At 46.8% G+C, this 25,059-nt stretch overlaps 2 protein-coding genes across 8 annotated transcripts in view; one reads left to right on the top strand and one right to left on the bottom strand.

Annotated features, from left to right (window-relative positions):
* Positions 1-25,059, top strand: part of FRMD5 (FERM domain containing 5) — a 146,648-nt gene that overhangs the window by 110,420 nt on the left and 11,169 nt on the right. For 3 of the 5 annotated variants that reach the window (XM_080982161.1, XM_080982162.1, XM_080982160.1), the window contains exons 2-8: positions 7,355-7,459; positions 8,873-8,915; positions 10,453-10,531; positions 17,243-17,340; positions 17,880-18,003; positions 18,835-18,922; positions 22,421-22,509. In XM_080982161.1, the coding sequence (XP_080838287.1) occupies positions 7,355-7,459; positions 8,873-8,915; positions 10,453-10,531; positions 17,243-17,340; positions 17,880-18,003; positions 18,835-18,922; positions 22,421-22,509 (626 nt within the window). Of the gene's footprint in view, positions 1-7,354; positions 7,460-8,872; positions 8,916-10,452; positions 10,532-17,242; positions 17,341-17,879; positions 18,004-18,834; positions 18,923-22,420; positions 22,510-25,059 lie in introns of those variants that run through there. The other 2 variants (XM_080982163.1, XM_080982164.1) reach the window with 2 other exon arrangements.
* WDR76 (WD repeat domain 76) overlaps positions 18,959-25,059 on the bottom strand; it is a 31,092-nt gene continuing 24,991 nt past the window's right edge. Inside the window, exons 14-15 of one of the 3 annotated variants that reach the window (XR_013979623.1) lie at positions 20,560-20,656; positions 18,959-19,539 (exon numbers count right to left, since the gene is read on the bottom strand). Coding sequence is in view for 2 of the 3 variants with exons in the window: in XM_080982154.1 (XP_080838280.1) it covers positions 23,869-24,004 (136 nt within the window). In the remaining variant the exon portion in view is untranslated. Of the gene's footprint in view, positions 19,540-20,559; positions 20,657-22,521; positions 24,005-25,059 lie in introns of those variants that run through there. The other 2 variants (XM_080982153.1, XM_080982154.1) reach the window with 2 other exon arrangements.

The following is a 25,059-nucleotide window of genomic DNA, read 5'->3' as shown; positions in this document are numbered from 1 at the left end:
TTGGAGCTGGTTGTCAATAAAATGAAACCCACAGGGTCAAGCTCCTCTCTGATCCATGCAGGCAATCTGTGCGCATTTGCACACACAGGCTGGTGTTCCTAGTGGAGACGTGTCTATTATCCAGTGTTCAGTCAAGAGTGGCTCCTGCATTATTCCCCAAGGATGGGAGATCAGAAGCAGGCAGAGTGGTTTGCTTTTATTATGCCAACGCAAAATGATAAAAAATAATAATCTCAGGAATACGTAAAGGAAGCTGATTTGAAACACAAATAGTGACAATCTGTTTGCAAAGGGGAAGTTGCAAATGATTGAAAACACCTGCATTTTGCACTGCCGTGGAGCATTTGCAAATGAAGGGTTTTGGAAATGGTTGCAATGCTGAGAAATACCCAATTTCAATAACCCTCTTGGTTTGCTCTGCTGCTGAGCCAGCTCCTGGTGCTCAGGTGCAACAGAAAAGGGTGCAAATGGATGGAGACCACCTCTTACCCCCAGTTGGTGTCCAGAGGCAGCATCAGTGCTCTGGAATGAGTTTGCCTGCTAGGTCCCTGCTGACAATTTATGTGGAAACGTTGTGTCAGGGATTTCTGAAAGACTGGTGGTGCTTATTGAGCCGCTTTAGAACTGACATAGCAATGGGAAAGCAAACGCCTTCCTTTTTTCCAACCCCAGTTTCCAAATTGCAAAGGATTTAACACTCAAGTTAAGAGAGCAACCAAACAACTAAGACAGATGGAAATCTCATTTCGGTAAGATGAAAAACAGCAATCCCAAAAACCTCCTAATCTGGATCTCTGGAAGGGACTTGCCTCCCTTTTCAAGTTGTTACTTTCATAAGAATGCAGAGAATTCCTTGGAGGACACATTCTTAATGATTAATTTAAAACCTGTTTAATTCAAGTTAGGGAGATCAAAGAGGAAACAATTTTATGCATATCAGTGTTTGCTTTTTGACACTGGAACCTCATTTCTCTGCAATTCAGCAGGATGCGGTTTGACTTGTTTTCTGTGATGTTTTCTCTGTTGAAATTGAAATGGAAAACATCTTGCAGGCATCAGGATGAACTCCGAGCATCTTCCCCCTGCAAATCCTTTTAAGAAACATTGATGCAGGTTGGAGAAGAGAGTATGGGCTGCTGCCTGCTAGTGTCTGTTTCAAGTGGAAATCCTGCAGCCTCTGGTGCCTTCCAGGATTATTGGCAGCATTTGCTGTCACTACAGTAAAATACTATTTAAAGTTGCTGCAACAATATCAGAAGAATCCAGCTTTCAGGCTTTGCATGGCTGCCCAAGCAGAGAGAGAGAGAGAGAGAGAGAGAGAGAGAGAGAGAGAGAGAGAGAGTTCTCTATTGAATGAAGCATAAAGTTCTGCATTATAACTTTAGATCAAATTTTCAAGAAGGTGCAAACGTTTGCTTTTCCTCCGCTTCCTGGGATCTTGCTGTCTGCATGCGGAAATAATGAGAAACGTTACCATTTGTCATGGCAAGATAAAAAACAATGTCCCAAGGGATCTTGGAGGATCCTGTCTACCCTCCTTGCTCAGGATGGAACTACAGCATCCTTGACAGATGCTGTCAAATCTCTGCTTAAATATCCCCAGTGGAGGAAACACCATCACCTCCTGAGCGTGTCTGCTCCATTGCTAGATGACCCCTCTGGCCTCTGAGACTGTTTCTCACTGTCTCATAATACTATCTATTTCCTCCACACTGTTCATGATCTTATACATCTCTGCCATTCATGTGGAACCGGCTCTGTTACAGGTGCCACGTGATACCCGTTCTGTATTTGTAATAAATCAATATTTTCATAGGGAAGTACTTAACACTTCGGAACTCCCTGCCTATTGACACCAGGCAAGTGCTTCTGCTGGACTCTTGTTGCCACCTGCTAAAAACATATTTCTTTATAGACATGACTACCCAGATACGCAGAATGTGGATGTGTGTTTTAATCTGTTTTTAGTTTATCACTGATTTTTAATTCTTTTTGAATGCTTTAAATAGTTGTTTAATTTTTTTATTTTTGTATACTATTGTGAGGTTTGTTTGAGTTCAGAATCGGGCGGTGCTGCCATTTCAATAAATAAATAAATAAATAAATAAATAAAGGCATTGATTGCCCTCTCCTCCATGTATTTGTTCAATTCTCTTTTAAAGCCATCTAGGTTGAGTGGGGTACAAATAACATTATCAGTGCTTTTCTTCTAGGAAAAAAAGGTGCCAGTACTGTGTACCCTTGAGTACCGTCGGGGGGGGGGAGGCACTGATTATTATCATCATCACCACCACCACCATCATTATTAAACTTCTATAATGTCACCTCTTACATGCCTTTTCTCTAAACTTAAAAAAGAATCCTAAAAGCTGCAACTTTTCTTCATAGGGGAGTCATTCCATCCCCTTGATCGTTTAAATTACTCTTAAAGCCTTTCCCATCTCTACAATATCCTGGGGCGACCAGAACTGTGCACCGTATTCCAAATGCAGCCGCACCATACATTTGTGTAGCAGCATTAAGCAGCCCTTGCTAAGTTTCAGCATTTTATTCGGAAGGCTGTCTTTGTGATCTCCAGTGGGATGCCTGCTTCATTGCCTCCGTGATAACGCACAGCCACATCGCACGTGGTGTAAGGTGCCATTGTGAAAGAGTGTGGTGCCCATTAGGAGCTGCTCATCCATGAAGGGGAGTAAGTGGAGGCAAGGTGGTGATTCACGGCTTAATCTTTGATTGATCCAACAACCCCAAGGTTCCACATCATGTGTCAAAAAAGAAAATGGGTGTCTTGTTCTAACAAAGCCTCTTGAACCAAACCATCAGACGGTTTTCAATGAAGGGATTGATGTACATAAACAGAGATGTCCGTGTGTGTGAGGGGAGAGGGGGAGAGGCTGCTTTGACAACAGCACACAGTCCTCTGGTTCCAGCAATGCTGCGAGGAGTGAGACAGCAGCACAGACGTTTCCTTCCCCTACATATAGAAACCTCAGAAATGTGGTTCTGTTGAAAGAGGCGAGCCCTTGCGGCTCCTTTTTCCTGCAGAACTCTGCCTTCCTCTTCAGAGACGCTTCCAGGTCAGCTTGCAAAGAATCGTAGAACAGTTGAGTTGGAAGGGACCCTTGGGCAGGTGAGCTTCCTTGGGGAAAGGGTCCCACAACTGAGGCCACCACAGATAAGCCCCCTTTGAAAACCCTGCAGCCACCTGAGCTGATTGGGGAACCAGCCATTTTTTAGGTACCCTTGTTCCAAGTCTTGATGGGTTTTCAAAGGCAAGGCTAGCCCTTTGATTCTAGGATATTGGTTCAGCTGGATATTATTAGTGGTTCAAAGGAACGAGATGTATGAACTTTAAAATGTCTCCTTTTCTTTCTCATGATTGCTTTTAAAGAACGAAAAGTCTCGGGCAAGATCTCTTTCTCTGCAGCAAATGATCAGAGCAACAGTGGAGAGGCAGGTCCATGCATCAAGGGGCAGGGAACTTGGCACCTTCTGGTGTGGCCCTGCTGGCTGAGGCCTGGGGGGTGTTGAGGCTATCTAGAGGGCTATTGATATTCCCCCCCCCCCCCAGCTTTGCTGTGTTTGACTCCTGTCAGTGCTGTTGAGTGCTGGATAACAATCTTGTCTTTGAAGGCAAAGACTGGAGCAGTGAAGGAGAGCATTTGCCTGGGGCTGTGTGATGCCTGCGGGTGGGAAGCAGGGCAGAAGCCAAGTCCCTGATGATCAAATTCTTGCAGCCAAGGAGCAGCCTCCTCTCCTGTCCTCCTGAGGCAGCTGCAGCTTCCCTTTGATTTTGCTAAGGACATATTTTGCTGGTTTTTAGGGGGCTACATTTTGGCCCTTTCACAGCTCCAAGAGTGCAGGTGCTGTGTGCATGTCTGTTTTGTTGAGCACATTTTGGCCCTGAGCATCGGCTAGAGGAAGCTAGCCTGGCCCAGAGGTCTAGCTTAGCCCTCAGCCGGGCTCCATACCACCCTCCATGCACCCTCCTGCTTCTCCTTGCGGTCGTGGTGGCCTTTGCGAAGCTTGGAGAGTTATTTGCAAAAGGTCGCCTCTCTCAGCGAGCAAAATGGGAACATAGCGGAATCAAGCTTGTCATTGCAGCGGCAGCCGGAATCCAGGCAGGGCTTGTTGACGATTCCAGATGCAGTGACATTTAGCGGCAGAGACCCCGGAAAAGCAGCAGTGGCCCAAGCCACCGGGGGGGGGGCTCCAAAGTCACATGGCACAACTCGCCATGGCTGGAGGCTGTTTGATCACTTACAGCCCAGTTGCTCAGTCCATGTGCAAGAAGGAGGGGAGGCAAGGATGCCACCAAGCCAGCCAGCCAGCCAACACCTCCCCATCCCAGCATGTGCTGTGTGAAAGGAGGAGGATTAGATCTCTATCAGGTCAGCAGCACCACATTCTGTCTTGGCACATTCTGTCACAGCAGCCAACCAGTGCCCTTCTGCTTTTATAAGCAGTAAGAGAAGGCGCGGGGGGGGGGGGGCATGATCTTTGGAGATCCTGGACTTCATGAAGACAGCACATTCCTGCATGTGCGTAGAGGAATCATGGGGAGGATTCTGGCCTGATGATCTTGCTAGATGCTGAACCCAAAGGAAGCCAGGCCAAGTGCATTAATCAATCAATTAGCACAATTAATCAGTCCACTGGCTGCAGACGCAAGCTGTATTTTCTGTCTTCCCCTGGCCTCTTCGAAAGGGCATTTGGCGCTTTTGCGACACAAAGCACTCAAAAGTATCCCAAACAGTTTCCAAAGAGGATTTTGTTTGGAGTTCGCTGCTGCAGAGAAACTGTGGTTGTCGAATGCACCTAACTCCCCTGGATGTGCATAGGATGGCATTTTAACTTGGCTGTGAATCACTGGACTGATTTAATAGAACACCATAAATTGCTTGGAAAATACAGGATTTCCTGGATGGCAGGCGGGCACAGGATGGAGGGAGCCAACAAGCTGGGCTCAGGGCTGCAATTCTCTGTAAGAACTGGTCCAAGTTAGAAACTGAAGCGGACTAGAAAGGCCATTGGCCTGATCCATTGGAGCTCTTCTTATGTTTTTATGATGGGCCAAAGGCAGCATTTCTCTGCCTGTTTTTGCCTCTGGTATGTGGCCCCCAGAAGACTGCCTGGAAGGGAATGTGGCCCTCAAGTTGGAAAAGGTTTCTCTTCTTTCCCCTGTGCTAAATGGTTGGTTGTAGATTTGGGCTTCTTTTACCAGGGACCTGAGGTCATGAGTTCAAAAGGGAGGGGGTGCTGCTGTCTACACACACACACACACACACACACACACACACACACACACACAGCTAAACAGGCAGCTCTGAATGTGTGTGAACTGTGAAGTGCCACATTTAGTACTGGTGGCCTCTTGACAAGGCTGCCTCTTCCCCAGCTGATCTTCCTCCTTTCATTTCTCCTTCCTTCCTTCTGGCAACAGTGAATATTCCTAACAGAGCTTGAAATTAAACTCAATCTTTATCTCGGTCTGCTGCACTCTCCGCCTTGCAGGGACGTCGTCGAGGGCGCCCTGAAGGGAGCCGGGAGGAACAGGAAGGAGCTGCTACCAGATTCCCCAACAGCAGCAGGGAGAGGCGCCCACACTGGGGGCCCTGCAAGGGCCAGGGAGGGGGTTAGCAATGGGTTGCCCTCCTGCCTTCCGTGGTTGCTCATAAAATTGGGATGTCTCTCATCTAGACAGAGTTGGTGGGAGGTTAATGATATTGTAGAGTTGGGAAAGGATCAGATAAGGGCAACCAAAATGATTAAGGGGTGGAGCAAATCCCCTATGAAGAAAGGTTGCAGCCTTTGGGACATTCTAGTTTAGCTAAAAGACATGCAAGAGTCAACGTGATAGAAGTTTATAAAACGGTGCATGGCATGGAGGGAGTGGGTTGAGAAACATGTTTGTCGCTCTCTCCCAACATGAACCTATGGACATCCAGTGAAGCTGAATGCTGGAAGATTCAGGATAGATAAAAGAAAGTCCTCCTTCATGTTGCTCATAGTTAAAACTATGGAACTCCCACAGGAGGCAGCGATGGCCACCAACTAGGATGGCTTTAAAAGAGGATTACACAAATTCATGGAGGAGGAGAGGGCTATTGATAGCTTCGAGCCATGATAGTTATGTTCTACTCCAACAGTTGGAGGCAGAACTGCCTCTGAATACTAGTTGGTGGAAACTGCAGGAAGGAAGGCTCTCTTGTGCTCAAATCCCACTTGCGGGTTTCCCGCAGGGCTCTCTGTTTGGCCACGGTGAGAACAGAATGCTGGACTAGATGGGTCATTGGTCAGAAATTATGGGGGCTGTAGTCCAACAATGTCTGGAGAGCACCACAATAGCTCCCTGTTGTCTGAAAAGTATAGACAGTGCCAACTAAATCTGTTCAATGGCTGGCCTGCTTAACAGGGATTGAGTGCTAGTTGGGTGCTTGGCATTGCAGAGAAGACGAGGAGTGATGTGGTCTCTGCCAGAAGGAGAGCTCTGCCTCCGGTGGGCAAGAGGCGGGTGGAGGAGAGATACCAAACATGGCAGCGGACAATAGAGGGGAAAGCAGAAAGTGGGTATTGTAGAATTAAGGAGATGGAGGAGGTTATTTATCCACCCAGTGGGTCTTCTGGGAAGGATGGGGATTCTGCAGAGCCTGGAGGTTGGATATATTGGCATTGCTGTCAAATGCTCCACCATCAGCAGTGCATTTATCCCTTTCTTTGCCTGCTGGCAAACGGTAAACCTGACATTTGTAGTTTAAGCACTGATCTCCCTCGATTCTATAGATTTGTGTAATTAGTTGTCTGTTGCCAATTCCAGATCTGTTCAGAACATCATTCTGCCTATGTGCACAAGGTGGGATTTACCAGGAGAGGTGTCCCTGGCCAAACAATGGTCTGAAATGGCTGATATGGCTGGTTTAGCCCAGGGAAGCAGTGAAGGTGCCTCAGAGGGTTCCAGTGTGGCTTTAGCAAAAGCTGTTGGAGGTCCAGGGTCCCTTTCATAAGCCCAGATTCCTTGGGGTGGGACTCATGCTATCGTGTCCCCTTGTCCACATATCTCGGCTATTCCACATGTCATAGGAAGCTGCCTTATGCTAAGTCAGACCTTTGGTCCATCTAGCTCTGCATCATCTACACTGACTGGCAGTGGCTCTCCAGGGTTTTAGGCAGGATTCTTTCCCTGTCCTACCTGGAGATGCTGAGGATTAAACCTGGGACCATCTGTATGCAAGGCAGATGCTCTGTCACTGAGCCCTTCCTGGTTCATGAGGAGTATGTGTTCAGGCCATTTGGTAACAGCCACGGTGGTGGCTATTGTTCCCGCTCTGATCAGGGTCCTTCCTTTGTTTTGCAGAGAGATGCAAAAGGGCAGTACCTCTTCGACCTCCTTTGCCATCACCTGAACCTGCTGGAGAAGGACTACTTTGGGATCCGCTACGTGGACCCCGACAAGCAACGGGTGAGTCCTGCGGAAAAGGCCCAGCTTGGTCAGGCTTCAAAGCTTGGAGTGGGAGTTAGCAAGGCCTGGTGCTGCAGTGAAAGCAGAACAAATAAATTATGCAGAAGCAAAAGCACTCTATGCAAATTGGCTGGCTTTGCAAAATTTATTCAGGGTGCAAAATCTGACCTCCTTGCTCTGCAGCATGGGGCTTCTTGGTTGCCTGCCATTCAACTGTGAGCCAGCCCTTCACTCCAGAGAGAGAATGCAAAATGTGGATACAGCCCCAACTCCTGCTTCCTGACCGTGGGGGTGGGGTGGGGTTGAGGCTGGCTTTGGTTTTTCCAGTTTGGTGCTCTGCTTTCCCCTCTGCAGGGAACCCTTCCCATTGCTTGACTTAGTTGTCAGGGTTTATATTATTAATTACATTTATATCTCACCTTTCTTCCAAGTCACCCAACTTGTTATTTTTAAATGAAAAGCAGCCCTGGGGTTGCTGCACATTTGAGCAGAGAGGATGCGTACTGTACCCCCCTCCCCACTGGACATTTTCTTACTTAAAATTCCCTAAGCTGCTTTCGCAGCAGTGGGGAAAAAGATAATTGCATCTTTGCTTTCATGGGTGGAAAAACAGTTGAAGGGATCTCATTTCGAACAGGAAAAAAATGGCCCATGCGGAAAAGGTTTGTGTGCTTATTTATTTAAAGCGTTTTACTTAGCTCTGCATTCATAAAGGCCCCCAATAGTAAATCAGTAAGAAATGAGACAGACCCTGCCTTCAGGCTTTCAATCTAAAAGATGTGATATGAAAGGGAAATGGGATGAGGAGGGAAGAGGAAAAACCAATAAACTTAATCACTGATTTTTAAAAGTCTCATAGTGGTTCCAGCTGGGATGGACACAGTTCAGGGACAGAGGGAAGGAGCCAAAGGGAGCTGGTCTCTAAGCAGAACTGATACAGTGGCCCTGTTTCCCTTCTCTCCCTCTATGGCAGCCTGATGAAAGAACTGCTGATAGTGACAGCTGAGGGAGAGGAAGAGCTGGACACAGTTGGTCTCTCAGCAAAGCCAGTGGAGTGGTCCTGTTTCCTTCCTTCGGTTGCAGCCTGATGGAATGGTTGCTGCTACTGTAGGTGGTAGCTGGGGAGCCAAAGGCTGCTGATCTTCCAAGAGATCCAGTGAGGTGGCCATGCAAAGCTGTGCATCTTTTCCCCTTGGCCATTCCTCCAATCCAAGTTGCAGGCTGCCTCCTTAAAACAACACAACGACCAACCAAAACATCCCTGTAAGACTGCCCCTGAAACTCACCCTGGTCCATCTAGGTCAGGACCCTTTGTAATCCAGTTTGGTTGTCTGCATGAGGCCCTCCCCACAGGTTTTGTAGCTAGTGCTTTGCTTCCCCCCATTTTGAAAACTGATTTCTTCTTCGTTTCAGCACTGGTTGGAATTCACAAAGTCTGTTGTGAAGCAAATGCGATGTAAGTATTGCCTTGTTAAGAGAGTCGAGACAATGAAACAGCCCCTGATGTGATGGAGGGAGCAGCTTTCGATTCTACCAAGGGGGTTGGGGTGGCATGTCTTTTTGTCGCAAAGTGTTTTTGAGGTTTTATTACAATCAAGTTGTATTTACATTTTGTTGAATTACTAAAATAAAATAGGAGCAAAAGGCTTCTGCACTGGTCTGGATAGTGCTTTATGGAGTGACTCCCCTACGAAGAAAGATTGCAGCATTTGGAACTTTTTAGTTCAGAGAAAAGGCAAATGATAGGTAACATGGTAGAAGTTTATAGTTAGGCATGGTATGGAGAAAAAGGATAGAGAAAGATGTCATAAGATTAGAACTCGTGGACATCCAATGAAGCTGAATGTAGGAAGATTCGGAACAGATAAAAAAAATAACTTCTTCATGAAGCACATAAAAGGAAGTATGTCTTTATGCAGCACACAGTTAATGTATGCAACTCAGGAGGCAGTGATGACCACCAAGTTGGATGGCTCTAAAAGAGGATTAGACCAATTTCTGGAGGAGAGGGCAACTAGCCGCAATGCCTATGCTGTGTCTCCAGAGTTGGAGGCAGTAATGCTTCTGAATACCAGTTGCTGAAAACCACAGGAGGGGAGAGGGCTCTTGTGCTCGGATCCTGCTTGCAGATTTCCCAAGATGGGCATCTGTTTGGCCACTGTGAGAACAGGATGCTGGACTAGATGGGCCATTGGCCTAGATCCACCTTTGGGACTCTCCTTGTGCCTGAATGTCCTCATGGGACATCAAACTTTCCTGGTATTTTCTAAGCACCTTTGGACTTTAGGAACTACCACACTTGCTTCTAAGGAACTAGTTGATCCCACTTCCCACACCATGCATTATTCGACTTGACTTTTTCCTGTATTGGTGTTTTTTTAAACCCACAAACTCTAAACAAATCTGTCTCTTCCTAATAACATCACTTTGTTGCACAGAAGGCTCGTTCTTTCTTCTGCACATGCGGCCATGAGTTGTATGTGCATTTGTGTCTGTGTCCAAGGGCAAGTTCCTCATCATAAGCTTCACCTCTAGTTTCAGCCATTCAGTTTCCTCATTAGACATCTTTTTGGGTGTCCAGTTCCCAGCCTAGGTTTTTCCTTTCTGCTCTTCAGCTCCCAGAGTGGCTTGCAAATATCAGCGAAAAGAAACCCTAAGCCCTCTGGCTTACAGTTGAAAAGTTATGGCACAAAAGGAAAGCGGATTGATGGGGAGGAGGAAATAAGTGCTCTTTCTTAGTACAGAGTTGTTGCAATGACTTGCTGGAGTGGTCATTACAAAGATGAGCTTGCACCAGGAAGAAGAGTGTATTTGCTCACTGGAATTTGAGTGTAGCGTTTGGGATGACGGAGTTAGGGGGACTGCCAAGCTGTGGCTTGTGCCTGGATCTTGCCTGGAGAGATAGGCTTCTAACAGGCCATGGGTGGTGGTGGGGGAGGCTGTTGTTGATTCTCCAGCTGATATGCTAATCATGATGCTGTTCTCTCCTGCAGCACAGCCTCCGTTCACCATGTGCTTCCGGGTGAAGTTCTACCCTACCGACCCTGCGGCCCTGAAAGAGGAAATCACCAGGTAAGGCGAGGGGGGGGTGCCTCCTTTCGGAATTTGCGTTCGGCCGAGCTACTCCTCCGGTCGAGCCCTCTGACGGTGATTAACGACCTGAGCTCCAGGCACATTCCCTCATTACGCAGAGTATTCAAGCATCAGCGAAGGATAAGAAATATGAGCTACATTGCTAAGAGTTTTATTTCTAACTAAGCAGACAGAAAAGAAATATACATCCTCTCTCTGTGAAAGCAGAGAGGCAACTGGGACAAAGAAACAGGAAACCAGTAATATCAACATCCGTCTCCCGTGAGACTTCCAACAGTCTGGAATCTCTGGAATGTAAACACAAGTCTTGTGACTCCAAGCACTGCACAGAGGCACAAAACAGAAATCCAACACCTCCTACATCATTAGGTCTGGCTACAAAAGGAGCTGATTGTGATGTGGGGCTGTGGAGGATCCTTGGGCATTTTGCAAAGGGGTAGCTTTGCCTCCCCACTCAAAAGACATAGAAAGTGTATGCATATTGAGACATTGTGGAGACATTAGAATCTGCCCTATACCCAGTCAGAACTTGGGTCCATCTAACTTAGTACTGTCGACCCTAGAAGCCTCTAGGGTTTTAGGCAGAGGACCTTCCCAGCCCTGCCTAAAGGGGCTCCTTCTGCATACAAAGCAGGTGCTGTGCTGCTGAACAACCAACTCTCCCATCCAAGGCACCTTTATTTACTGCTGTTTGGTTCACCAAAAGCAGAGTCCCAGGTTTTCCTGATGTTGCCATTTTGTAGAAAAAGAGCTTTGTGGAGCCTTGGAAGCAGATGATCCACTTAACCGTTTTCCTGAACGCAAAAAAAATGTTATTTGACAGTCAGGACACTGTGATTTCTTTGCAGACTCCCATTGTGCCAAGTCAGCTTCTCTGATTGTAAGAGAAGAGCTATTTAGCTTCTTCTCAAACTGAGAAATTGTGTGTGGCGATGAGCTCTTGCTCATTTGTATAGCAGGAAACAAAGTCATGTCTGGGGTTGTAAAGCTACACTCTGTTTTATAAATTGGAAGCCAGGTTTTCTTCTCTGCTCCTCTTATATCTCAGGTATTTTTAAAATCTAGAAGACTATTCTGAATTTTCCAAAAAAATGTAGAGCATAATGTTGTTTTTGATCAATCTTCATCAACACTTGCTCTCATTTTTTTAAAAACAACAACAACTGAATGCCACTTAATATTAATTTGCAAGATGTGATGTTCTGTAACTGTTTCTGGGGGCCCAGATGTCCTCCTTAAAAGATGACAGAAGAATGTTAAGAAGAATAGTCATGGTTTTGCTTGGAGGAGGGAAGCAGAATGCTCATGAATCAATAATGGCCACCTGTCTCACTCTCCCCTCCCCGATTTCACAGTGTTCTACTGGGCTGGGGCTGCTTCACCTGGCCTCCCCTGACTCTTCCTCCAAAAAAAGCCTCTTGCAAGATTTAAACTCTCTAAGGTCTTAGTCCAGAATTAGAATGCCATACTTTGGAACAGGGAGTGATTTATTTTGGCAGTGCAAAATGTCCAGTACTGAATGCCTCAGGGTGAGGCTTTGGCCAGCTGCCCTGGCTCCCAAATTCGTGGTCCTCCAACAGGGATGGGTGGATTCTGTCCTTTCCAGTTTCTCTCTGTTTCTCATTTTTTCTAGTATTGCTGCATCAGTTTTTTATATATATATATTTTAAAGGGTAAATCCGGATTAAAGCGGTGGCAGAGGGAATTATGGGCATGCGTTTTTATGCATGTAGATACTGCAAAAAACAACAACAGACCTTACATGAATGAGGAGCCCCCATTTCTCAGTAAACATCTGCCTGGAAGCTCCCTGAGAGTCCCCTGAGGCTGTCTAGTGGGATATGGGCACGCTCAATCCTCATTTTAATCAGCCTTTCTGTAGGGCTGTAGCCAAAAAGGGTGTGGAGGGGGTGCTTGGAGTCTCACCAGAGAACTGCTATTGAATTGCTACTCCTTTGTTTTCAATGACTGCACATAATGCTCACTGAGCAAGTGCAAGGTTCTGTAAGTCATATACGTGGAAAGTTTGTGGAAGTTTCTGGAAAGGTCTTTTACCTGGGTGCATTGAGAAGGTGGCTTTTTGCAGATGCTCACCATCATGATCAGAGTTGGAGCCTTGGCTTTGCTTCCCTTTCCCCCTTGCCAAGAATCAGAGCTGCAGGCAAAAGCCTATTTTGTTCTGGTGAGGCTTGGTTGGGGCAGCTTGCAGCCAGTGCAAGTGTAGAAAACATGGATTTTGGCCATTTCAGGTGGTCTGTAAACGCATTATCAGATGGAAGGATGAGGCGGCCTGGTGAACAGTGAAGTTGATGAGTGTAGTGGTTCAAGGGGTTGCTCGTGCGTAAGCCAGTGCCCACACCTGGCTGGGTTGCCTAAGTGAACCTTTTCTGTCCGGACAGCCACTAACCCGTGGCTGTCTCAATCGCTGGCAGAATCCGTCAGTGGGCGTTTCTTAAACTTCTTCCAGCAAAGAAGTTCTTTTACGCCCAGTCTCCTCCTACTTTCCCTGCGCGGAAGCCTTCTGCGCAAGGAAGGCGTAGGCAGCGGAGGACCCTTCCTCCCCCCACTGGTCCCAGGCAAGGAGTCATGTGACTCCCTCTCAGATTCCCCCATCTGCCCCCCTTCTCCACTGGAGCTGAGCTGATTCCCTTCCCCAGAAGATGGGCTGCCTCTCCCAATCCCGTTACGCTCTCTGGGATCCCTCTGGAGCTCTCTCTCTCCCTCCGGCACTGATGGCAGTTCCCTGATAATGAGCTTAGCTTTTTCCTCCCCAAAACAGCTGCCAGGAAGATCTGAGCTATTGACAGTATGTCGGTGTCCACCTCTGGCTTGGGTCGGTTAATTTGGGGATCTAATCGGGGTTGAAATTTGCTCACTACTAGTGACACAGGGGCACAGGGAATAAAGCATAACGAGTTAGCTCCACACTCAAGGTTATAACAAATCAATGTGTTTATTGTTGTACAATGCTCCAATTAATCAATGTGTTTATTGTTGTACAATGCTCCAATTAAAAAAGTTTATTTCCTTTCCCAACTGAAGATTTGGTTTCCTAGCCTCCACAGCCCATCTGCTAGTGAAACATAATTTCTAAATTCCATAGTTCATTTCTAATCTATGTTATTTTGTAGTTTACTGGGCACTTTGAGATAATGTCCTGCTTTACCCAAACAGCTGGGAGGGAGCAGGTAAATAAAAGATGAGGCAGGAGCAAGGGAAGGAGGAAGGAAGGAAAGAAAGAAAATGATGCTCTATCTTTCATCATGATCAGGAACTGGACCAGGAGAAGATTAGTTACCTAGGTGAGCCCAAGTGGGATGCAGGCTGTGGATTACCAAAACGTATCTGGGGGAGCTCAGTGTGGTACACATGGTTCTTTTCTTCCCCATTTAATCTTCACAACAGGCCTGTGAAGTAGGTTAGGCTGAGAGGGAGTGACTGGCCCAAGGCCACCCAGTGAGCTTCATGACCAAGTGGGGATTTGAACCCTGGTCTCTCGGGTGGCGCTGTGGGTTAAACCACAGAGCCTAGGACTTGCCGATCAGAAGGTCGGCGGTTCGAATCCCCACGACGGGGTGAGCTCCCGTTGCTCAGTCCCAGCTCCTGCCAACCTAGCAGTTCGAAAGCACGTCAAAGTGCAAGTAGATAAATAGGTACCACTCCAGCGGGAAGGTAAACGGCGTTTCCGTGCGCTGCTCTGGTTTGCCAGAAGCGGCTTAGTCATGCTGGCCACATGACCCGGAAGCTGTACACTGGCTCACTCGGCAAATAAAGCAAGATGATCACCACAACCCCAGAGTCAGTCACGACTGGACCTAATGGTACAGGGTCCTTTTACCTTTACCTTTACTCTCAAATTCTAGTCTGACATTCTAACTACTGCACCACTCTGGCTGTCAGTATTTTACTGGTGCTATGGTGTTCCCTTCAATAGTAGCATCATCCAAGATGCCACACAACTGTTGCCTAGAGTCAGGAAAAAAAAAAAAAAAAAGGCAAGCAACCTGTACAAAGTAGTGCAGAGTTTTGTTTTTTCATTCTTCTCATCCATTTTAGTCCACCATGGCTGCTCATCTATTGCAACTGATGGTTCTTCAAGCCTAACCGAGCGCAGAATAACAGGGTACAATCTGGGTGGTGGCAGCTCAGTTTGGGTGCTTATTTGGAAAAAGTGCACAACTCCCTTCTCCTTGGAATCTGCCAGGATGCATCCCAGGCTTCCAAGTCACCCTCACAGCTGCCCTGTTTGATTTGCAGATTTTATGGTAAATGCTTCTTTCAGCAACAGCTGCATTGTGCATCCATTAGGCCTGAATTTGAATGTGGAATGGCCAGTAGGATGTATGGCTGGCATTATGTCCATGGTTGATACGGTAATCAGGACTGCTGAGAGGTCAGTGCCTTGACAGTCATCAGAGATAATAAGGCAAATTGAAATCCCATCCAGAAATATATTTGGGGAGGCAATGGAAACCCAACCACTTCAGGTCATCAAAACAAATCCTTGCAATCCCAGAATTTGCAGAGGAAGAGGCTGAGTTGCTGCAGGTGGGGGCTGGAGCCAGTTGCTGCCCTGGCTCCCGGATAATCTGGCTTTACATATTTTCTGGCTGCCTGGCCCCCTCTCTTGGCATATCTCCCTCGTGCAGGTGAAGAATTAGATTACTTTCTCTGTCCCTGCAACCCAGCAATTTCTGCTTTTCATAGCCAGGAGATTTTAAATGGGGGCAAACCTAATTTTAGCTGGCATGTCTGTAAGCTAATTCATGTCGTCTCTCAAATCTTCTGGGTTGGAAAGTCAGAGAATGTAACAAATGAGAAAGTAGGAATCAAAATGGTTAACTGCCTGGCCGCTGGTGAGTCAGTTCATTTCAGCTGAAAAATATGTCATTTCTTAATATCTCCAGTGAAAGTAAATCCAAGAGTTTCTTAATTCGGGTTTATTGAAGAAAGATGATCATTTCTGCTTGCTAAAGATGCAGGCAAACTCTTTATTTTCTGGAACGCTTCAAATCAAAAGGGAAAATGGCACAACTGAGCACTGATTTCACTAGGGCAAAGTAAAACTTCTCATTTTAATAAGCAAATGAAATTAAAGTGATCAGTGCTTCTGAAAAGGTTGGACAGCAATCAGGTGCTCAGAGGAGGAACGGCTCTTTGGGGAAATGGATTTGAACACCCTAGGGGCCCCCTTTGCTCCTGCCTTGACTAGCGTGGCTCAATATTCCATTGCAAAAGTGCAGGAATAGAACAGTGTGCATCCAACTGTGCACGGACCTATCCTGCCTCCCAGTTGTTGAAGAACAAGAACAAAGAAAGATTCTTTCCAAAGGCAGGGTGGTCCAACACGCAGCCCCCGAGGCCAATCTTGGTGGCTTTCCAGCCCCCCCACCCTCTACCTCATCCAGGGCAACACAGCCAGGCTGGGGGAGACAGCAGTGAGTGTGTGTGCTGCCGCTGAAGGCAGGTTGCTACGGCTGCTGTTCCTCCTCCGCTGTTGCAGGAGCTCTGTGCAGCCACCAGGCTGTGCTCTCGAGCCCACTCAGAGTGTGGCTGCATCACCAGACTGACAGGGTTCTGGAGCACTGGAGCTTCCCAGGATGTGGGCAGTACAGAGAAGAAGCGTGGTGTGTGTGTGTGTGTGTGTGTTTCAGTGTTTCTTGCAATACAGAGAGGTCTGAGCTTTGGGGTGCACCGATTGGTGGGGGAGAGAAAGGAATTTTGGTGCCGAGAAGCATGGGGTAGGTCTGTGAACAAGCATTTTCAAACATGAACTTCATAAAGTCCAAAACTCTATAAACAACTTAGCAAGACAATTCACTCAAGATTTGCCTGTGGATGTCAACAACGAACCTCAAGGCGGACATTGATCAACATGTGAAGAATTCTCTAATTCGGGCATTCCCACTGATGTCTGCATTGTTGACAAAAATGCATGCATCTGTTTGCGTATTAAATCTGTTTAATAAATAAGGGTTTTAAATCTATTAGTTTTTGTATCTAATTAAATCTATTGTTCTATTTAAATATATATGTTTAATTAAATACATTAATTGTGTATGTATTTTTTTAAAAAAAAAACTATATTGCAAACACTTTAATTTACGATATGGAAATTTAATTCAGTGTGTGGCTGCTGGGTTCTCTGTCAAAGCGCTCTTGCAGCCCATTTGGTCTGGGAGGTTGGACTGCCCTGCTTTAATGCTTAGATTGGTGCAATCTATATGCAAATTGCTGAGGCACAGTGGGCAATACAGAGTTTTGTACAGATGCATAAAGGCAGGTGATCTAACTACCCAAATTTCTCCCATGGCCACCAACCTTGGATGGCTTTAAAAGATCAAATGAATTCATGGAGGGGGATATGGGTGTCATTGGCTTCAAGCCACAATAGCTATGCTCTGCCTCCATGGTTGGAGACAGCGATGCTTCTGATTATCAGCTGCTGGAAACTGCAGGAGGGGAGAGGGCTGTTGCACCCAAGTCCTCATTGCAGTCTTCCGTTTGGGGGCATCTGGCTGGCCACTGTGAAAACCTTTCTTCTGTTCTTTATCTCTGCAAGTGGAACAAATGGGAGAAGCCTTGCTATGAAGCCCTGCTCCTTGTAAGAACTGTGTAGCAGAAGCTACTCTAGGTTGGGTCTAATGAGAGGCGTCACTGACTCCCTGTTTGCTGTGGTTCTCTTGTCAGGTATCTCGTCTTCTTGCAGATCAAAAGAGATCTCTATCACGGCCGCCTCCTGTGCAAGACATCAGACGCTGCTCTGTTAGCTGCCTACATCCTTCAAGGTAATGCCTTTTGGCAAGGTACATTTGCTTTCCATGATAAGTACTGATGGCATAATTTCATCTACAAGGGCACCGCGCATAGGAATACCATATGGCTGCTGTCTTGGGCTCCTGCTTCTGGGCTGCTCTGCCATCCAGGGCAGGGATTGATGGAATCCTATACATCCCATATTGATGGCTACTAGCCATGATGGATGTTATGTTCTGCCTCCACAGCTGGAAGCAGCAATGCTTCTGAATACCAATTTCTGGAAGCCGCAGGAGGGGAGAGTGCTCTTGTAGTCAAATCCTGTTTGTGAGTTTCCCACAGGCATCTGGCTGGCCGCTGTGAGAACAGGATGCTGGATTAGATGGGTCAATGGCCTGATCCAGCCAGGCTCTTCTTGAGAGCACCAGCTTGGGAAAGGCTGTGGCATTTAGTGCTCTCTGACTTGACTTGCTCCATATACTGAAAGGGAACAGAGCAGCCCTTGCCTGGGCCTGTGGCTGAGTCCTCTCTCTCTCTCTCTCTCTCTCTCTCTCTCTCTCCTGTCCTTCAGCGGAGATTGGCGACTATGACCCTGGAAAGCACCCTGAGGGCTACAGCTCAAAGTTCCAGTTCTTTCCCAAGCATTCAGAAAAGCTGGAAAGGAAGATTGCAGAGATCCACAAGATTGAGCTCAGGTGACCTTCCAGCTCTGTGCTTAGTCCAGATCCTTACTTGGGGGCAGGGGGTGGGTACGCAATCCATTCTTAGGTCTGCAGTGAAAATCATGCGGACACAAATCTGCCCTGAGATGGGACGTGCCTGGGGGTGAGGGCATTAGGTGGGGGGGGGGTGAGTAGTGCCCATCCACTTAGGCTGCTCCTTCTGAGCTGTCCCTGCTCCGCTAGCCATCCAAGTCGGAAATTATTCATTTATTTATATATTAGGTTTATTAGTTGCCATGTGTTGATGAAGTAAAAGCCATCAAACAATCCCAACATAATAAATGCAGCTGTTAATAACTAGAACACAAAGACTTAAGTAAAGTTTTATAAAAGAAAATTAGGCCAGTTTGCATAAGCATTTGCAGCAGCCCAGAGGGTCTTAGATGCAGTTGGCCTAGCAGGGCTCACTCTCCTAGCTGGGATTCCTCAGCTGACCCTTTGGGTCCTTTCCAACTCTACAATTCTGGGATGCTTCCAATGCACTGTGGATGGGACCCCCACACTGGCAAAAGGGAAAGGCCACAGGCAGACGACAGAGGTCAGGCCAAGGCAGCAACCCAGATGGGTACCCTGGGACTTCCTAAGGGTTGCACCTTGTTCTTTAACAGCTGTGTGACAGGCAGAAATTCAACAGGCACCATATGGCTAAGATGTGAACTTTTCCTTTTCTCCTCATTTCATTTCAACGATTTGTATACTACTTCATTTGTATACTACTGTCTCTTTACCTATGAATGTAAACAGGGCATGTTTTTATTCAAGTTGATTGCCCCCATTTCTCTCCCCCCCCCCCCTCTCTTCCAGTGGTCAGACACCAGCTACTTCAGAGCTAAACTTTTTAAGGAAAGCTCAGACCCTGGAGACGTACGGAGTTGACCCACATCCGTGTAAGGTACAAAGCAGCAACCTCCCTGACACTTGGCAGTGCCTTAGGGAGATCTCTTGTAGGATTTCAGTCACTTCTACATGGAGCTGTTTTCTAGACGTTAACTGGCCTTGCAGGTCAGTAACGGAGGAAGTAGCTGCTTCAAACACATACCAGTTGGCCATGCAACCAGAGAGTAAAATAAACTACAATTTGGTGGCTGTATCCATCTTCCTTTGAAGGAAGTACTCTAGGCCCAGTACTAATGGAGACCAGCCCATGGACAGTTTGGAGACCATAGGAAGCTGCCTTAAGTAGAATCAGACCCTTTCTCCATCCCACTCAGTACCATCTATAGCGATTGACAGTAGCTCTCCAGGGTTTCAGGCAGGGGTCTTTCATTCTCTTTCACCTTACCTGGAGATGCTGTCAGGAACTGGACCTGGGATGTCCCACATACAAAGCAGATGCCCTTTCCCTCTAGCTTTGACTTGCAATGAGATGGTTTTGTAAAACTTCTATGCTTGTTGGTTGTTGCTTTTGGTCTTCGATCAAGCATTCAGGGCAGCCAGCAATAAAGTCTAATGTTACAATATCCCCCAATTCAAGCATTCCACAATTCAGCAAAACGAGTTGCAATCAGCCTGAGGATAGAATATTAACAATGGCACAAAGACAGTCATAATTTGCATGGCTCTTCACTTTCACCTAACCGGTGTCATGCCTCCCTTTCCTGTTCCTACTGCTGCCCTCCTAGGGAGCGATCTTCATCTTTAGAAGAAACTACCAGTTCATTTAATTAGGCTGAGCAGGGCAAAGCACTAATTTATCCCCAGGGGGCCCTGGCAGGCCTCTCTGTGGAAGGTGGCTGCGATTCAGATGGGGGTGGGTGGATGTGATGAACGCAAAGTGGGTGCCACAGGTTCTGCCACAATGGGGGGGGGGGGCGAGGGCAGGGATGCCAAGAGCAGGTTGTGGGGTCCCCCCAGCAAGGGCAGACAGGCTAAAAATATTAGCATAGAGTGTGAAATAAAAGTGTGGTCTCATTTTTTATGGTAATAATATGGTAATAGTCGTGTCCGTTGAAAATACTAAGATCTTAATGACTATTATCAATAATAGAAGCACCCAGACCATTGTTGCTGAGCTAACCAGACACTTTGAACGTTAAACATGTACATGCAGCGCAACACAATGAGCACCACACAACTTTTTTGTATTTGCACTTATGGAAACATACGAATGTGACTGTGTTTAATAAGATGAGGCTACGCTGTCGTACTGTCAAAGTGCAAATGTTCGTAGAGAGTCAGAAATGCTCAGGTCACAACAGAAGTTTGCAAAGGCGCTATTTAGAATTGTGCATGCATTGAACACGAAATATGTATTTTGTTAAGAATTGCACAAAACATATGCAAGATAGTTGGGGCCCCTTTTGGGCTGCTGGGCCCCAGTAATTTGTACCAGTTTCTCCCCATACACACTCCCCTTGTCAGCCCTGGAGGAGGGGTCTGTGCTTGGTAGGCTGTGTGCTCCAATGCAGCAAGCCCAGAGAATTGCCACCAACTCCCCCCAACTTGCTCCTTGGCATGCTGAAAGCTGTGCACTGGTCTGATTCTAACATAATCCCCCCCCCCCCCGCAAAACACACACACACTATTTACGTGTCCGTGAAGGAATTCCCTTGCAAAAGACAGATGAGTCAACTTCAAGGGATCTAAATCTTCCATTCATTTTCATTTCTGTATTGGCCACAGGTCACTAGAAAGATGAGAAAATGAAGTACATTAAATGATTATTAATGGAACCATCTCTTTGCAGAGTGTTGCAATAGGCATGAGATAGGACAAACAGCCACTACCATGATCATAGGAAGATTTTGTGCCGTGAAATTCAGTAAAAGCTGCAAAAGCTGCTGGTTTAAAGAGGTACTTCTAGACACCTGTTTGCAAAGAAAAAAGCTAATGTTTTGAAGGTCTGGCCCATCTTCCTCACCTTGATAGCAAATGGTGTTAGAAATTTAGCTCTAATTCATAAATAAATTCAGCATTTGAAAAGGTAACGCATAAGAGCCTCAGTTTGTCCCATTGTAGGAAGATAATCAGGTGTCATGAAATAACTGGGTGCATCCTACTTCCAAAACAACTGCTAGGGTCAGATTACACTTTAGCCAACTAACAAGCCTGACAATACGAATTCTCGCATCACAGTTGTTTCCCCGCCCCCCCAAAGGTTTCTTTCTAGCCAGTCTTTTGATTTCACAACCCCTGTGGGTTCCTGGCCCTGGTCTGGAGCCAGAGGCGAGTGGATGGACCAAGTCTGAGGCTTTCTGTGCCAACATCTAAAGAGCTGGACCAGGCTCCTCATCCTGATACTCGGACCAAGGAAGCTGGTTGTCAGGAGTAAAGAGTCTGCGGAACCCTTGTGAGCGCCTTCCTCTCAGCCTGAGGAATTGGGTGCCTCCCACACTACCCTCCCACGCCTGCTCAGTCATGCAGGGAATGTGGCTAATGAGAGGTCACAGAGAAGTGCCCACCTCCAGGCCAGGGGGTTTGTCCTTTAACAATCTCCATCCTTCAAGCAAGTGGGTGAGCTGGAGGGAAAGCCTCAGGGAGGCCCCAGTTCTTCTCTGACAAAGGCTGAGGTTGCTCCCAATAATGTCTCTATCCAGGGCCAGTCCTACCATGAGGCAAAGGGAGGCAGCTGCCTTGGGTGGCAAACGCTACAGGGATGTGTGCCACGTGGCACTCTGGTGTCCTGTTGCCAACATTGAAGGTCAACTGCCTGAGTGGTTGGCTTTCCTGCTTGGAATTGAGGAAGGTGCCATTTTGTCCTTGCCTCAGGTGGCAAAATCTCTTGGGCTGGCCCTGTGTGAATTCTCCAGCCTGCCTTAAGAGTTGTGTCTCATGGCTAGAGAGACATCAGAACAAAAAGGGACTTGCAAGATACAGAATCATAAAATTGCAGAGTTGAAAGGAACCCCGAGGGTCACCTGGTCCAACCCCAAGCTTCAATGCAGGAAACACAGATAAAGAATTCCTGACAGTTGGCCATCCAACCTCTGTATGAAAACCTCCCGTGAGGTTCTAACTATTAAAAACAGAGCAATTAACTTGTCTCCAGGGTGGTCAAGAGGTTATTAGACTTTGGGGCAGGATCCTTGGCTGGCTGGGCTGGAGGGAGCAAAGAATATGACCTGATATACAGTAAATGATGTGAAGAAATGATGGATAACGTTATTTTGGAAACCAGGAACACGATCCAAGGCACTGAGGCTGTTAAATCTTCTGAAAGGGCAGGTGAGGAACTTGCCACTCCTCCCCATGTTCAAGAGGAGAGACGTGGGCTCTGCTTTCGTCCCTGATTCATTTCTCTGCTGCTGAAAAATGAGATTTTCACAGCACAGGCCTCTTGTCAGCTCTTTCCTACACAACAGCTTCTTTTGCCAGTAGATGCGAGTGGAGGTTGTCCTACAAGCCTTACTGGCTCTGCGCTGTGTGATGAGAAGTTATCGCTCTCTTGCAGGATGTGTCTGGAAATGCTGCTTTTTTGGCCTTCACCCCATTTGGGTTTGTTGTCCTGCAAGGAAACAAGCGAGTCCACTTCATCAAATGGTGAGTTCTGCTCTGGAAACCCCAGTTCTACCATTCCTTTTTGGGTGGCAGTGGAAGCTTTCTCTGATATCACCCTATTGCCCCTCATTTACCCCCTTTGGTGCAGAACAGAGACCCGCTGACCAAGACAGGATCTGACCTTCTAGATGGCTTGGTATCCCACTTTTGCTCTGCTTTGCCCCTTTTGTTCAGAGGCTGGAAGGCCTTCACAGCCAACTGGTGTGTTTTGACAGGGCGTTGCTTCTAATGTGGGGGTGCGAGCTTCAGGTTTTGAGCCTTCCTTGTTTCCTCTTCTAGTCAGATTTAGCATTCATTCATTCTCCTGGAACCCATGACTAAATTCTACAGCTGGATCTGAGCTGGAACTCACACTCACACACAAACTAATTGTTTGTCTAATTCTTCTCCCAGACAAGTACCATTTGCATTTCACTTAGTGGAGAGTGCAACTGGTGACTTTAAAAAAGGTGAATCGGGGCCAGAACTGCAGCCCCCAGAACATGTGTGGGAGGAGAGGCATGCTACTGCTTCCGCTCTACATGGACAACCCAGCTTCCACTGGGCACAAATACTTAGCAACCCAGCATGCAGCTGCTTCCCGCTAAACAATGCAATAGGTGCAGAGGGTAGGGAGCTGACTTAGCTGGGAGTTGGGGATGATACCTGAAATGCAAGGAAATAATTTCAGATATACCATATTGGCCTGAATAAAAGCCGCAACTGCAAATAAGCCACACCTTTAAAATTTGGGGGGGGGGGGGAGAGAATACCCAAATATAAGCCACTTCCTTAAAATTCCACAGGCACTCACACCCACAAATGGCAAATGTTCCGTTTTACTGTATGTCTGTTTCGGCAGCGATATCAGTTTTTGTAAGCTCGCGAATTTAAGCCGCACTTTAACTTTTCATGGTCAGAATTTGGGGGGGGGAAGTGTAGCTTATATTCAGGCCAATACAGTAGCAGGTTTTGGTCCCACCTGCTTCTACTGGACGCTGTGTTCCTGATGGCCTCTCTCAAGTCATGATTATATTGGAAGACACTTGCCAAGGATCCACCTGTTCCCCAAGGGTAGCAGTTGGGTCCCCTTGACCTTCTTGGGGATCATGTGGTTAAAAGCAAATGGGCAGTCAGCCGGATATGAGACAATGCGGCAAGTCATCCTTTTTATTGGGACAACAGAGATGTAAAGGGTACTATTAATTTTACATATAACGTACAAGTATTTTGTTCTGAAAAATCTGGGGAATTTTCAGAAGTGCAGCTTTGAATTTGTGAAACTTCTCTCAGTCTAGTGTTGAGTGGTCACCTGTGCAGTCCCACCTATCTCTGGGTTCCTCACCTGCCCTGTGTCATTCTCTAGGAACATCCCAAAGCTCTTTCCAGGGAGTTGGAGCAGCAGGACTTTTTGACTTGTGCACTTATATCAAGGGGGGCAGGATTAGCACCTTCCCACCCATTTCCTTGCAAGGCATCCACTCTAAAGTCAGAGGACCTGTAGTAGGGAAGGAAGTTGGGTTGTGAGTGCACAGGTGACCACATTAAGTATTTCAGTGACAGGTAAATAACCAGCTCTGTGCAGTGTCACACCTAGGCAACTAGCAATCTGATGTACCTGGAAGAGAATCCTGGTGTCCTCGTGCAATGAGGTTGTGGAGGGCTGTCTGCAACCCTGGAAGCTGTGTTTGGCCTTGAGCTACACACTGTCACTCCAGACTTTATTATGGCTAGTGAAAATGGCTGCTAGGCATTTTGTTCCAGGAAAAGCTTTAGGCAAGCCATTAGCATGCAGCACTTGGGACATCTGCCCAATCTGTGTCCTATTAGCACATTATTGCTCTCAGAGCTAGCAGCAACAACACTTCATTTTTGGAAGTGAAAAGCCAAAATCTTGTCATTCTGCAAAACCCAAGCCTACTTGTTCTTTTTGCCTTAGGATCCCCCACCCTCCACCAGTTATCCTTCCCAGAATTTATCCCCTTGTTTAAAGATTGTGGACATTGCATTTTAGCTGCTGGAGGGAATGTGCTTTGGCAGTCAGTGGACGCAACCCAAGGAGCTGTGTCCCTTGCTTATTGAAAGCATATTATGTTTCTCTAAGAGAGTTCCTGGTAATTAGGGACCTAGTTGATGGGTACTAAGGCTCAGAGTTGTCCAGGTTTTTTGTTATCTCTGAAATTACCAGTGGCTATTTCCAAAGAAGTCATTTACTCACCAGGGTCAAATTTCTCTCCTTATAAAGGACCAAGACACCCTGAAAGCTGTCCTTGCCCCGAAGGTAGATAGCTGGACAGGGCAATACATAGGAGCAGCATTCCTGGGAGCAACTCAATAATGCGCAATACTGTTCATTTCCTTAAGATCTTTCCTTTGTGGTTATTTCTGTAGTTTTTTAAATATGCAAAATGCTTCATCTGGAATTCCCAAGACAGATTGTTCACCTATTAGCTCTGATGTCTTTATGAACCAGTTTTCACCTGGGTCTTCGATCCTACTGTTGCCATGCAAAAAAATGGCCATGCAGTGATGCAAGATTCTTGTTCCTGCCCT

This window comes from Podarcis pityusensis, assembly GCF_964106645.2.
Source record: "Podarcis pityusensis genome assembly, chromosome: 14".
NCBI classification, from domain to species: Eukaryota; Metazoa; Chordata; class Lepidosauria; order Squamata; family Lacertidae; genus Podarcis; species Podarcis pityusensis.
The sequence above is the reverse complement of the archived record's forward strand: the minus strand, read 5'-3'. Positions and strand labels throughout refer to the sequence as shown.